Source organism: Gadus macrocephalus, chromosome 22, assembly GCF_031168955.1.
Source record: "Gadus macrocephalus chromosome 22, ASM3116895v1".
NCBI classification, from domain to species: domain Eukaryota; kingdom Metazoa; phylum Chordata; class Actinopteri; order Gadiformes; family Gadidae; genus Gadus; species Gadus macrocephalus.
In genome coordinates, this window is record NC_082403.1 from 7,232,000 (window position 1) to 7,247,040 (window position 15,041).

At 45.2% G+C, this 15,041-nt stretch overlaps 2 protein-coding genes across 2 annotated transcripts; both read left to right on the top strand.

Moving 5' to 3' along the window:
- Nucleotides 1-2,260: 2,260 nt before the first annotated feature.
- Nucleotides 2,261-5,803, top strand: tmem222b (transmembrane protein 222b). The gene is made up of 6 exons (XM_060043713.1): nucleotides 2,261-2,480; nucleotides 3,125-3,209; nucleotides 3,447-3,478; nucleotides 3,677-3,773; nucleotides 4,155-4,285; nucleotides 4,800-5,803. Exons 1-6 carry the CDS (start codon nucleotides 2,263-2,265, stop codon nucleotides 4,885-4,887), a joined length of 651 nt encoding a protein of 216 aa, XP_059899696.1. The 5' UTR covers nucleotides 2,261-2,262; the 3' UTR covers nucleotides 4,888-5,803.
- Nucleotides 5,804-8,483: 2,680 nt separating this feature from the next.
- tpbga (trophoblast glycoprotein a) lies at nucleotides 8,484-10,692 on the top strand. The gene is made up of 2 exons (XM_060043709.1): nucleotides 8,484-9,128; nucleotides 9,349-10,692. Exons 1-2 carry the CDS (start codon nucleotides 8,869-8,871, stop codon nucleotides 10,199-10,201), a joined length of 1,113 nt encoding a protein of 370 aa, XP_059899692.1. The 5' UTR covers nucleotides 8,484-8,868; the 3' UTR covers nucleotides 10,202-10,692.
- Nucleotides 10,693-15,041: the final 4,349 nt, after the last annotated feature.

The following is a 15,041-nucleotide window of genomic DNA, read 5'->3' on the forward strand; positions in this document are numbered from 1 at the left end:
GCAGGCATTGGAACAGGCCTGCAGAGACATCGACTTAGGGTCAATCCATGGATGGAATCGGCACACAAGGCAATATTTTATCCGATGCATAGCGGGAGAAAACATTGCTTGTGATGTTGATGAGATCCTATGGCCAGACCCCAATAGACGGCAGGATCCTTAAGCCCACCCACGCACAATTGCCATGTTTTTCTGTGTTTACAGTACAGCAGGGTTTTTTTTTTTTTTTTTTGCTCAAACTGTATTTACTGCACTGTAATGTACATTACTGCAATGTACAATATTTAGTATTTGATCTTTTGGTTGTGGTGAAAGCGTGCCCTCTGTGGAACTGAATAAAAACAGTGAACATGAAAGACTGCAGTGTTTTATATAAAGTAGACCAGTGTGTTGTGCTGATCTGAAAGTGTATTCATATAATGCAAGTGAGTATCATTTCATTTTGTCATCAGAGTGCCATTTTTTTAGAAAGAATTGTTAGGTTTCGATAGCCGAGTTTCAATTTGACATAGATGTGAATGGTTTATTTCCCAGTGTTGTGTCTTATTTGCTTGTGTGTTGAGTTTTGACACAATGAGCCAAATTTTACAAAAAGTGTTCAAGCAATTGAGAAAAACTGTAAAATGAACAAAAGAAAATGTTTAGACTGTCTTTCAGGCGATATAATGATGAAATCATAGCAAGTACAAGTACAAAAAGGTAACAAAGCAATATTTTTTTTACTGTAATAGAGTAAAATGTTCAGCTGAACTGACTGCATAAAAAGCTTTTTGTAAAAAATAAGAATATATATCTGCTGAAACAGATCTACATGTAAATCAGTATGTATCCCACCTCCAATCCTGATCAGGCCAAAGGAAAACACAGTAGAGCTCACGAGTCCTCTTTTATGCTCTGACACATGATTGAAGTGTTTTGCCAGTTGAGTTTGAACAGGTGAGAAGTGAGTTAGACTTATTGGTAATTAGTTGTTGCGTTTGAAGGACAGTTTGATCCAGGTGAACCAAGTCTGCTAAATGATGAGGTTTGTGCTCAGAGTTTAGCAAAAATGTGAAAACAGTGGAATTGTGCTTAGAGTTTAGCAGTCTGGAGTCCTGTAGTTGATACATGAGCTTCAAGTTTCCAGAATTGTGTGCATAGTTCGATTTTTTGTGTGTATACAATCGAGAAAAACTGTAACATCCAATAGGTGGAGCTATGTGTGATTACAGTTTTTCTCAATCGTTTAAACACGTTTTCTGAAACTACAGCTCAATTTCTCAAAACTCTAAACACAAACCTGAGAAGAGTTAATCATTTTCATCCACCAAACAGTAAACACAGCTATCAAATAAATATCTCTTATAGCATAAATTAAACACTGGTGTGATCAATTCAAAACACTTCCATCAAAATACTATTTACATATGTTTTGGATTTATGAGGCCATGTTACATATTCCAATTAGGGGGTACATATAGTATAAAGACTGTGTTCATATTGTAATACAATAGTGGATATATCATATAAATATTGCATTGACACAATCGTATCAGAATAGGATACAATGCCTATTTGTCTATCCAATGAGCTCCAATGGGCTAAACTCACAATCACAGCTTCCCAGAATCATTCTGTACACCTATAGTTGATAACAGTGGAATTGTGCTCAGAGTTTTGCAGGCTGCAGTCTTGTAGTTGATAGGCTACATGAGCTTCAAGTTTTCAGAATTGTGTGCATGGTTCCATTTTTCGTGTGTATTCCATCGAGAAAAACTGTAAAGCGCTGATAATCAGGATCTGGATATCTTGAAGCCTGTAACTGGATCAGAGTGATTATATTCTGCATTTTATTTGAAATACCGGGACATGATCTGTTTGGGCTTTCTGACCTGGATCACTTAATATGGGATTTCCAAATCAGATGAGTTCAAAACGTAGGCTCCTCACTTACATGGCTAAGATACTTACATAGGATTTTGTGCATAAAAATCGCTTGGAATTATTGTACAATAATACAAACTAAAAAATGATGATTGACACACACACACACACACACGCACACGCACACGCACACGCACACGCACACGCACACGCACACGCACACACACACATTCACACACATACAAATAATAATTAATATGCATTGCATGCATATGAAGCAGGAATATGTCTTCAAAAAAAATGCTAAGGTTGAAAACAGCACAACACATAATATTAACTGTCCTTTCCATCTTTAGGTGAAGAGGGAACGGTCTGGCTCGCTCCCTAAACAGGAGGGTCATGACGTCACAACACCGGAAGCAACCACTGGCGGTCCAAAGAAGGACTGGCTGCCAGGAAGTAGGGCGAATGAAGTTCATCTTTCTAAGCGGTGTGATGGCGGATGTGAGTGACACAATAGACACCATGAAGAACTATCGCATAGCCTTCGAGAAGGTTAACCCCGACCTCAGCCGCTACCCGTTCTGCATCGTGTGGACGCCCATCCCCGTGCTATCGTGAGTGTGTATAGCAGCATGCACATGTGTGTGTGTACTTTTAGGCAAACTTAAGACGGAGGGATTCACAGCCCCAGCTAGCTAAACCGGTTCTCATGCTACACATAACTGTGTACGTTTGGGCATTCCTCATGTCTATAATGGATAATAACACAACCTGGAAACACCGGATGTGTAATCGTGACTTATGGATGTATATGCGGTCGCTGTTTTGACGGTCAGTCGTGTCGATGACAGGTCTGGTGGTCACACAACGACAGCGTCACTCGTTTTGTACGATGCCAAGATCAGCGGACTGGAGTAATCACACAAACGAGTTCAAGCTCTAATATTAATGTTGAGCAATGGGCACAACCTTTGTTTGGCTAGATTACACTGTATACACCATCCAACTGTTGTCGTTGTTGTAGTATGTGCTTGTTCGATGTTCACAACCAGTACTGGACTCCGTTGGCATCATCTGACCACTACAGTCACTCGTTTGTCAGAAGCGAGCCAGTGTGATCCTCTCGACCATTAGGTCATATTAGTATTACGGTTACGTCACTGAGGTTTCTAATGTCCCCGGGGGTTCAACTTTCTGCTGTGTGCTTGCTCGTCTGTGGTTTAAAACTGTGTGTTTCATGTTGTTGTTTTTCGTTCAGATGGCTGCTTCCCTTTATTGGACACATGGGGATCTGCACCTCCTCCGGTGTGATCCGAGACTTTGCTGGACCCTACTTTGTCTCGGTGAGTAATCGCTAGTAGGTTCAACTACTGTCATGTCCAGGAGAGTATGCGGTAGCCCTATGAAACCCGCTGTTATTGATTATTCAAAGTTTTCTTTAAGAATAATAGGATTATTTTCGTATGATGGCTGAATCTACCATATAATAACTTATAGCCAGTCCTTCCATTTTTTTCCGCTTTTGATAGTTGGCAGTCAAATTTAACAAATATATAAAAAGTTTTATTTTACCTTTGCAGGAAGACAACATGGCCTTCGGGAGACCAACAAAGTAAGTAGATAAAATAATGTATATCATTTAATTAAACTATTCCACATATGCCTGTACACAGGCATATACCTGTAATCAGACCTGTGCAGGCTTATCGTGTTTCTTTGAAAACATCAAGTCATTTCACCTTGGAAATGACAAAACACAATAGGAAACGAGACGGTGTGGACCCTTCTTTCACTGCCTCTTCCTGCACAGATACTGGATGCTTGACGTTAGCAAGGTCCACGCCGGCGGCTCCAACGCCTGGGACACGGCCGTCAGCGACGCGTCAGAGGAGTACAAGCACCGCATGGTAAATCACAGCTCCACCAACGCACAACCCCTCAGCAGGCCTGCAATTCAGGATCTATTGTATTATCCATTATGGTAAATGGACTGCATTTATATAGTGCGCACATTCAAACACCTACGGTTGAGTCAACCATGCAAGGCGATAGCCAGCTCGTCGAGAGCAGTTAGGGTTAGGGGCCTTGCTCAGGGACACTCCGAGCCAGGGATCGGACTAGCAACCTTGCAGTCACCAGTTAAACACACTCCATCTCCTGAGCTACTGCTGCCCCTAATTCGTCTATGATTATGATTCATATTTTGACCTTATGTGGTGCAAAAGAAAAAGTCACCAGTTACCACAAGTAAAAATTCTGAAACATGTATTTATTTTTTTATCGACCAGCACAACCTCTGCTGCGACAACTGTCACTCACACGTCGCCATGGCGCTGAATCTGATGCGCTACGAGAACAGCACCTCGTGGAACATGGTCAACCTCTGTCTGCTGGCGTTCGTCCACGGCAAGCACGTCAGGTGAGGCCATCTGAGAACATATGGGGGTCGGTAGACTTGTTGTGGGGCTGGAGCCCAGGAAACGTTATGGTTCTGGATAGAGCGGGTCGATGGCCGTTGGACATGTTTCAAACTTTGTCTGGAAACCCAATCAAAGGGGCGTTTTTGCTTCTGGGATGGGTATCGATCGTCGAGGATTTGATTTGCAATGGCAAATCTCTGAGAAAGTAGCACTCTGAAAAAGACCCCATCCCGACTGTGTGATCAATATTATTCATGGTTGGAATATAATTCAAGCCTGCAGGCATGCAAGTCACAGTCACAATCACAAAAACCAGTGTGTTTTTTATAACAAACAAAAGGTGCATTTGCATTTCTTTCCTCTGCTGCCTTTATGTGAGTGTCTGGTTTCTAAGTATTTACATGCGCCCAAGCACCGATGATCCCCTGTCTTTATTCATTTCTGTCAATCTGTTGTCCATTCCCGGGCTGTGCTTCTCCGATGACATCACTTCCTGCCGCTTCCACAACTCAGCTGTGCCGGCTTCCTGAAGACCTGGCTGCCAAGCCTGATGCTGGTGGGAGTCATTCTCACCGCGGTCCTGGCCCTTAACCTGCGGTGACCTGGGGTCACAGAAGGACTATCGGGGAGGGTGCACCGGGTCACAACCTCACCAACCCCCCTCCCTTCAAAGCCCTGGAGTCCGAATGACCTTCTCGGCCATGGAAGGTGTTTTTTTTTTTATTTTGTTGAGCTTTTGTGTTCAGTAGCGTTCCAGACACCGCTCAATATTCCCCGTTGGTTCTTTTTTAATGAACACACGCAATGATGAGGTTCCGCAAACGCGTGCTTCCGTTGATGGCGTTTCTCTATATTTTTGAGGACTAAAACAGCAGAGGAGATGGAACCCTGCCCTCTGAACAACGTATGCCTTATTAGGAATTAACAACGTTGGCAACATGCTTGTTTTGATGCAGTGCCCACATGTAAACTGTTAGAATGCGGCATTGTTATTGTTTTTTGGGGTGTTTGTTTTGTAGCATTGGATCCTTGATACTAACACTATTTACTATGAAATACCGAAAAGGCCTGCATCTTCTAAAACAAGAGTAATTGTTTCTATAGAATCTATATTGTCAATATTGTGTATTTTTAGATGTCCTTTACAACGGTATAACTTTGATAGGTTTACAATATCGATATCCTAACTAAGTGCATATCTGATCAACTGCAAAATAATCGGAGAAACCTCGACTATTCTTGGCGACCATAACCTGTAGCTGTAAATGAATGAATGAATGGCTGAATGCTTTTGTATTATAGTGTGCCAAATGTTTATACATGCATTATGCGCCCAACCTGAATAGTGTCCTTAAAGGGGTTAGCATACCTGCTTATTAATGTAGCAGGTAATTTATGGTTTTTTAAACGGGTATTGAGGAAGATGTGTCCCCTTTATTGACCTATCATTGTTTGATGTAGCACAGCTGCTTTTGCCTTTCTTTAAATCTTTACATTAAATACAGTGTACAAATATTGCCCAGGAAAAGTTTTTTTCATGGATATGTTTTTTCTATTTCTTTTTCTTTCAAAGATCTGGTAGCATTCACTTAAGCACTTTATCTTTTGTTATTTTAATGGACCTTGCAGCCTTCAATGTTTAAGGTGGGTTTGGGGGAGGTATTTTTTTATTTTGTATTATTCTACAATAATCCCAAACGATGTTGGGCACTCAAAATCCGTTGCCATGGCTGTAGTGAGTGGATTCAAATCCCCTTATTGTTTGTAATCAAACAGGAGGAGGGTTGAGCCCTCTCTGTGGCTACAGGGCTAGCTAGAAACAGCAGGCAGCCAGGATCCTCAGGACTTTCTCACACACACACACACACACACACACACACACACACACACACACACACACACACACACACACACACACACACACACACACACACACACACACACACACACACACACACACACACACACACACACACACACACACTTGAGAGTCTCTTGTGGCTACTGACGGCCGGGGCTCCTGCTGTTTTTGGTTTGTTGTTTTTTTCTTCTTCTTCTGCTCGCAGAGTCGCAGCGCCGTGGATCAGATTAGAAGGTCATTGTGAAATGTCTCTCCACCGCGCAACATTACGGCTTTGATCCAGGGCCTGTTGTTCCACGGTTTAACTCAAAGCAGGGTCGTATAGTCTCATGTTTAAAATGGCCTGTTTGGGAACAGCCTCATTCAGTTTCCCCAGCCCTTTAACAGAACAGACAGGGGGTTGATTCAAACATTTAACCAATGCTCACAACCCTTTTGAGCAGCTGTAAATATTTCAGCAAAATTAATAATTCATATTTTTTCAAATTTTGTGTCCTAGAACCTGTTATATTTAGTTTTGACTGAAAATATTTTAACAAATCTCATACACTGTTCTACTGTGTGCCTGCGTGTGCTTGCATGCCAGCATGTATGTAATAATATAAGTCTCATTGGACCTATGTATTTTTGCAGAGAAAACGTTTCACATGTATGTGGTGGCTTCACAAAACATTTCCTTGTGAGTGAACTGCCTCCATTAGTTTCCAAACGTTGTGAGTTGTTGTGTAGTTCTTTTCACAGGTGCTTGGGTGGAAGCTGATTGTACTCCTGCTTTGTTTTGCTTGTTGCCAAGGTAAACTACTTGAAAAGTTGTGCTTTTTATGTTTGCTTGTAACAATACTGTTACAAAGGCTGTATTGGGGTTAATTCAGTCATTGCTGACAGTGCAGCAATGGTGAATCTCGACCCAAGAAGCCAGTTGGAATCTGAATGCACTGCTGCTATATTTTGTCAGCGGTAATTCATCACTGCTGCTTTTTCTTTTTTATTGCAAAATATCTTTCTCAGATTTATTATGTTTAATAGGTAGATAGGGTGGACTCTATTTGTGTCCATGGTATATAATAGGAGCAAGAAACGCCGTTTGAGTCCCTCTGGGAATCCCTGGCAAGGCTGATACAGCCAGAGCCTTCTCTGTGTTAGTGCAGGAAGAGATGCCGCGGAGGCAGTAATCACTTCTTGGCAGATACTTTCAGAAGATACACAATGGGATTATTTTATTTTTTCTGAATTTCGTGATGTATTTCTTTTCTGCGGGGCTATTAATAGCAGGGGTTTATGTGAGGTCCGCAGCGTTATGTAGCAAAGGCAGTGTTTTATGCACCATCTAGATCGATGAGTGTGTGTTTTTTGGGGTTTGTTTTATTCACCCACCCCTTGAGACACCGTGACTTAACACGTGGGGTAAAACCACAACGAAATAACCTCGCCCTGTGAAAGGATTGTGAATTTGTGACACCGACAAAGAAGTATCTGATATGTTATCAAAGTGCATGTGCAGGAATGCAATATGGTCCAGCCTTTTTTTGTTGTTGTCATGGACTTAAGACTGCTGCCCGCAGAGGTGCCTTGTATCTAAGAGCCTGGTCCTGGAATGTGGAGACCTGTGGTTCCACTCAACTCACTCCCTACAGACACAAAGGACAGGACGCTAGTTTACCAGCGGCCCTGTCCATATATGTGACTATTTGTGAACACCACTCTTGATTCTCTATGACCTCATTCATATGCTTTCTGTTCCACAGCATAGTCTGTCGAACACTTATAATGGAGAGATGAAACCTAATTGGAAGAATGTATCGCCTAGCCTTCAAGTGAATCTTTGGCCTGTGAATGTATGACTCATCATAATAAAACCCTTGTCTATTAAAAATCGATTAAAGATTACTGCTTTTGTATGAAAGCTTTGTTCATTTTATGCATTCACACCAGCGTGCTATAGATTGATAATGGCAAATTTAGGGGTTTATTGATTTCGCCCCCTCCTGACTGGAATTAATACAAGAACCAATGCCTTTAGGCTATATTGGCAATGCTTGTCTGCAGCACCCCCTTCATTTTCGTATTTTATTAAACGGTCTTTAGTCGTCATCAGAGTGACAGAATTTTGGAGTGAATGATCAGAGCTCTCCCAGGACACCCTCACCTGGTGGGATACAGCCAATATTAGACTCAGAAAGGGGTCCAGGAATTCCTTTATATGGTATTATACAGAAACCCATGAGTTTATTTGTCTGAACGTTGTACCGAAGGAAAGAGAAAAATAGGACTGTGATCAGAGTATGCTGGTAGCACTGAAGCATCCAACTGATGCTTTACCATTTGTTCATCGGGAGTGCGCGAGGGAGACGGGCGGAGATCCGGATGGGGCACGTGAAAGGCCCCTCCCCACGGATCGCACTCCGCGATGGTCCTTTAATTTCATTGTTCGAGAGAAGCGACGCCCCGCGTGCTACGGCGAGGATAAAAAAAACAAGAACGGCGAGACCCCCACTTTTTTCTCATGGAAATCAGACCCTCCCTCCCACTCACACGTGGGGCTTCACAAATGCAAAGTCGAACATTCACAGCCAGACGTAAAAAGTGCGGGGACAGGAGCAGGATGTCTCAGGCAAGCTGACGAGGACAGCGCAAGTTTCGGTATTTTTTAAATGTTGTGGTTTTCATTGATGACCACTCCTATAATTTATTGGCGTTGCATACCGTAGCCTTCTCTCCAAAATGCTGGAATTGGCACAACGCATGGTTTTGTGTGCACTGGTGTGTTCCATTTACGCGCGCGCATCTTGTCCTCCCGGTTGCGAATGTTCCGAAGCGGCTCACACGGTCAAGTGTGTGTCCAAAGAGCTGCAGACCATTCCGAAGGGGATCCCTGGATATACGAGGAATCTGTTTATCACAGGGAACAACATCAGCCGAATCGGTCCAACATGTTTCCAGGGACTGGATAACGTCACGAACTTGTCTCTGAGCAATAACAGGTAAAACGCTTTTTCTCAGACAGTGTGTAAGCCTGTTGTATGCCTATTATATCTCTGAGGTTTCATAGAAAAATAATAAATATACATTTAACATTTCTGTCATACTATCACAGGGCGCTCTGCATATGTCTCAAATATTTCCATTTCAAAGTATAGTAGCTAAAATGTCCAGAATCTTCTCTCCCTCTCTATTTGGTTAATCCTCTGTGGTGAACCCCAGAATCACCGAGGTGGAATCCAACACCTTCGCTGATCTGCGCGCTCTGCGCTACCTGGACCTGAGCAGCAACCAGCTGACCGCCATCCACCCAGAGGGCTTCAGCATGCACAACCACACCCTGCGCGAGCTCAACCTCAGCCGGGCGCTCTACACCCACTCCGCCGTGACCGACCTGGCCGCCGCCCTACGCCAGGCCACCCTGGGCTCCCTGCAGGGGCTGGACCTGTCGGGCAACGGCCTCGTCCTCCTGCCCCCGCGCACCTTCTCCCGGCTGGGCCAGCTGCGACGGCTGCAGCTCTCCAACAACTCCCTGGTGGCCATCCCCAACGCCACCTTCTGGGGCCTGCAGCGGCTGGAGGAGCTGGACCTCACCTTCAACGCCCTGAAGGGCGTGCCCGAGGAGGGGCTCCGGGAGCTGGACGCCCTGCCCGCCGCCAGCGGCCTCCTGCTGGGCGACAACCCCTTCGACTGCACCTGCGCCATCGAGCCCCTCGCCCTGTGGCTCAACCGCTCCCGGGACCGCGTGCGCGACACCGAGGCGCCCTCCTGCGCCTCCCCGGCCACAATGAGGAACGTGACGCTGCTGGCCGCCGCCACCCTGACCCTGCGGTGCTACCAGAGGGCGGCCGGGGCGGACCTGGCCCTGCAGACGTCCTACGTGTTCCTGGGCCTGGTGCTGGGCCTGGTGGGGCTGGTGTTCCTCTTCGTGCTCTACCTCAACCGCAAGGGCATCAAGAAGAGGGTGAACGAGGCGCGCGACGCCTGCCGCGAGGTGTGGGAGGGCTACCACTACCGCTACGAGATCGACTCGGACCCCCGCCTCTCGCAGGTGTCGTCGAACGCGGACGCATGACGCCGACTTTGATTCACCCCCCCCCCCCCCCCCCTGACTATGAGGAGGGATGGAGGGATAGAGGGGGGGCGTGACTTTTTTCTTACGATGCATCCAGCCTCTACCACGGGAATGTAAAATTGTATATATTTGTATATTATAAAGCTATTGCATACGTTTGGATTTTGTTGACCCGTCGTCATGCTTTGTAGGGTGATGCATGTCTAGGCTCTCGTTGACCCCCCCCTCCATATGCTTATTTCGCTCGAGACTTGCAGTCGCGGTTTGGTAGGTTTGTGCACAAATCGCTGACATCAAGTAGACTCTCTTGCTTTGTACAAATATGATTTGCTTTTAATTGGAGCCAAGTGCCTTTTGTTGGTTGGATGCCAAGATGCAGACTCGATTTTTAGATATTATTGGACTGTGCGTGATGAAGTGGTTTGCATATAGAATAAGGAATCGAGAAACCAAGCAAAGCCAAGGAATAAAAAATGCATTGACAGATGTTATTGGGGTAGATGTCTGAGTAACTGGGCCTCTTTTTTTCGCAAGTGAAACAGTATGTCCTGGTATGTCCCGAGACCGACAGACATTACATTTTAGTGCCCGGCTGTCCCATTCATCTCCACCTGGGACACCAGGAGTGGCACCGGGCCTTTGGTCTGCCCCCCTGCTGCCCAGGGCCGTCCCGCAGGAACGCACATTACAGCGTTCCTCCCTCCTCTCCTCGCTCTCTCGCTCTCTGTCTCCTTCTCTCTCTCTGTCCTCTCTCACCGTCTCTCTCTTTCTGATTCTCTCCCGCTCTTTCCTTCTCTCTCCCGCTGTGTCTCTGTCTCTCGCTGTCTGTCTCTCGCTGTCTGTCTCTCGCTGTCTGTCTCTCTGTCCTTAACCGACTCATCAATTGAACATCCCACCCCCCCCCCCCCACCCTCTTTACTTTGGTCATGAAACTTTCTTTGTTTCAAACTTCCTTCTCTCCTCCTCATTGTCAACGATGATGAGAACCAGTCGTGGTTCTCTGAATCTGCTGAGAGCAATCTCCCACCCTCTCTCCTCTCTCTCTCTCTCTCTCTCTCTCTCTCTCTCTCTCTCTCTCTCCTCTCTCTCTCTCTCTCTCTCTCTCCTCTCTCTCTCTCTCTCTCTCTCTCTCTCTCTCTCTCTCTCTCTCTCTCTCTCTCTCTCTCTCTCTCTCTCTCTCTCTCTCTCTCTCCCCCCCTCCCCCTCTCTCTCTCCCTGACCGCTTTGAAGGGACGCCTGTGCTGTGCTCTCTACACATTTTTCTGTTTAGGAGCCCCCCCCCCCCTCGCTGATAAGATACAGATGAGTCCCGAACACCAGTTCATAACTTCCATGCAATGTGTTTTTCCTTCCTTCGGTGAAAAGCTAACGACAGGACTCACATTTCTTTCTCAAGCACTGGAGAGAACATGAAGGTTCCTCCAGATAAACGCATTCCACAAATAATCCTCATGTCGTTTGAGAAGTGTTTGATGAGGACTGCCGGGTTGTTTTGTAGTCCTACTCGTCTCCTGTGGCTGGCCTAAACACATTGTCTATGCATGTGTAATGAACCGATGAAAGAGCATGATTTAATGAATTCCCATAGTAAAAAAATGTTATGAATGAAATTTAATCCCCCATCTGATGAAGGACGTAATCCTTTATTTGTCGTCCATTTGGAGGTTGTTTGCCCATATACATCCTACGAGGGGGAAGCCTGTCATAAAGCACATACGAGGAATGCCAGAGGCGGTCCGTAAACAAAGACTTGGAAATGTCTCTAGCAATACTTTTGATGGATAATGTGTGTGTGGGGGGGGGGGGGGGGGGGGGGGGGCGGAGTAGGAGAGAGCGGAATTGGTACCAGGCCTGAGGCAAAGGGGACCCCACTAAACACTGCAATGTTAATAAGACGAAGGAGGCGATCACTTTCACACGTGTCCTGTTTTCTCCAAGATGAAAGAACCACTAGAAGGCTGCGTGGCTCTTTTCATGTGAGAGAGGCGGAGAAGAGAGAGAGACGCTGAGGTCATAAGGGCGAGATGGTGGAGAGAGAGAGAAAGAGGAGAAGAATAAACAGAAGTGACAGAATGAGTTTGAACTCAGCCCCGGTTCCCTAATCTGCGTATAGTTAGGATTTTTATCCTTTTTATGTCTTGCCAAATTCCTCTGAATTAAATAAATAAATATATACAGTATGTATGCATACATAAATAACATATATGGAGTTTAGGGTATTTAATGCATGCCATTGAAATAAAACCATCGAAATTGTATTCACAGTGTGTCACATCTTATTTAGCACCAAACAGCATTTTATCAATCAACCAACATAACGGAAGGCTTGTCAAACGTAAAACGTCAATGCCATTGAAAGCATTTGGCTATTGGTATTTTACAAGCTGCAGTACCCCATAAAACCGGGGGCATTTACTCGCTGAGTGGGAAGCAATTGAGGCGCCGACGCCGCGAGACAATGAACGGCTCAAATGGCGAGATGTGTGAGATGTGCTTTGTTTGTTTTTTTAAAGCCAAGATGTCTTGTGATACTCATTTTCTCTCCCCCCACCCCCCACCCCCCCCCCCCCCCCCCCCCCACACACACACACACACACTTGCCACAAAGGTCCATTATGCTGCGCCGTAATAGGACTTAGTAGACTATCACGATGACAAAGCGAGGCTCCCCCGTCCAGCCATTGTAAGAAGGCGTATCATCCTTCTTAATAACGTCTCGAGCGAGGTAACCCCGGGAGAAGTTTTTTCTTTTGCTCTTTACACGATAAAAGTCACGCGACGCGAGCTAGCCTATATGATAGCCCTGGCGGGTAATTGGTGTCAATTGACAATAGAAAAAGATGGGATGTGTTTTCAATGTTTATTATCTGCAGCCTTTTTGGTCGTTATATGAGAAACGAGAGGCCACTATATGAATTCGACATGTATACTTGCTAAGAGAAATTGGACCACTTAAAAGTTAGGCTATAAGGTTGTGCATTGCACATTAGGTATTAATTAATAAAACACACTTCGATACACCTCTATTACATTTTTAATTTGGTTATTGAGTTTTGGAAGTTCAAAAAGTTATTTTAAAATAACTTAAATCAAAAGTCAAATTGTTGTATGATGAGAATGCATTTGACATTTGACATTCAACGTATACATTTCAACATGCATTTAATGTATTTATCTTTTGTCAGAGTCCCTTTTTGAGAAGCAAACTTTTATGCAACTACTTTTCTGGAAACATCTTGGTGCCATTAAACAGATTTAATAGCCACAATAGGGAATAAGCCTTAAAAGTGAACACCACATCTGTGGGAAATTCAACATGTTGAAAAGGAGACCACAACAGACAGCAGCATGACGCTGACTGTGGCATCCAGTCCCACTACCCAACACGCACACACGCAGACACACACACAACACACACACACACACACACACACACACACACACACACACACACACACACACACACACACACACACACAGTCACACACACACACACACACACACACACACACACACACACACACACACACACACACACACACACACACACACACACACACACACACACGCACACATACACACGCACACACACAGACACACACACACAACACACACACACACACACACACACACACATACACACACACACACACACACACACACACACACACACACACACACACGCACACACACACATACACACACACACAAACACACAGTCACACACACACCACACAGTCACACACACACACACACACACACACACACACACACACACACACACACACACATATGCACACACCCAAACACACAGTCACACACACACACACACACACACACACACACACACACACACACACACACACACACACACACACACACACACAACACACACACACACACGAACACACAGTCACACACACACACACACACACACACACACACACACACACACACACACACACACACACACACACACACATACACACATGTACACATACACAAACACATAGTCACAAACACACAAACACACACACACACACACATACACACTCACAAACACACAGTCACACACACACACACACACACACACACACACACACACACACACACACACAACACACACACACACAGTCACACACACACACACACACACGCACACACACACAAACACACACACAACACACACTCACAAACACACAGACACACACACACAACACACACACACAAACACAAAGTCACACACACACACGCACACACACACAAACACATGCACGCATGCACACACACACACACACACAAGCGAGCATGCACGCATACACACACACAAACACTCACACATACACACACACACACACACACACACACACACACACACAACACACACACACACACACACACAGACTCCACTACTCAAACGGAATGAGAGGAAGAGCCAAGAACGACCACATAAGGAACCATAGTTCTTTTTTTTCTCCCTTTTATTTTTTTGCAATCATGCCCACCAGTCTCTCTCTGTTTCTTTCCATTTTGATTTGCCTCCATCTCTCTCGGCTGTGTTATGGTTCAGCCTCTGGCTCTCTCCTTCTCTACCTCAGTCCACCATCATGTCATACTCCATGTCAGACCTTGTGTCATCATGGAACAATAACACAGTCACCCGATGCCGCTCTACTCCTTTGTGTCTTCCCCTGTCCTCCGCCGCGGTGGGTATAACCACACGGCCGTCCAACACCAACACAATCCTCCACGCCGCAGTCCAAATAATAAACCAAACCCACCAGTGAGGCCTTTCCTCTGTTCCTTTCTTTCTTTCAACAAACGGCGTCCCTTGCAGTTG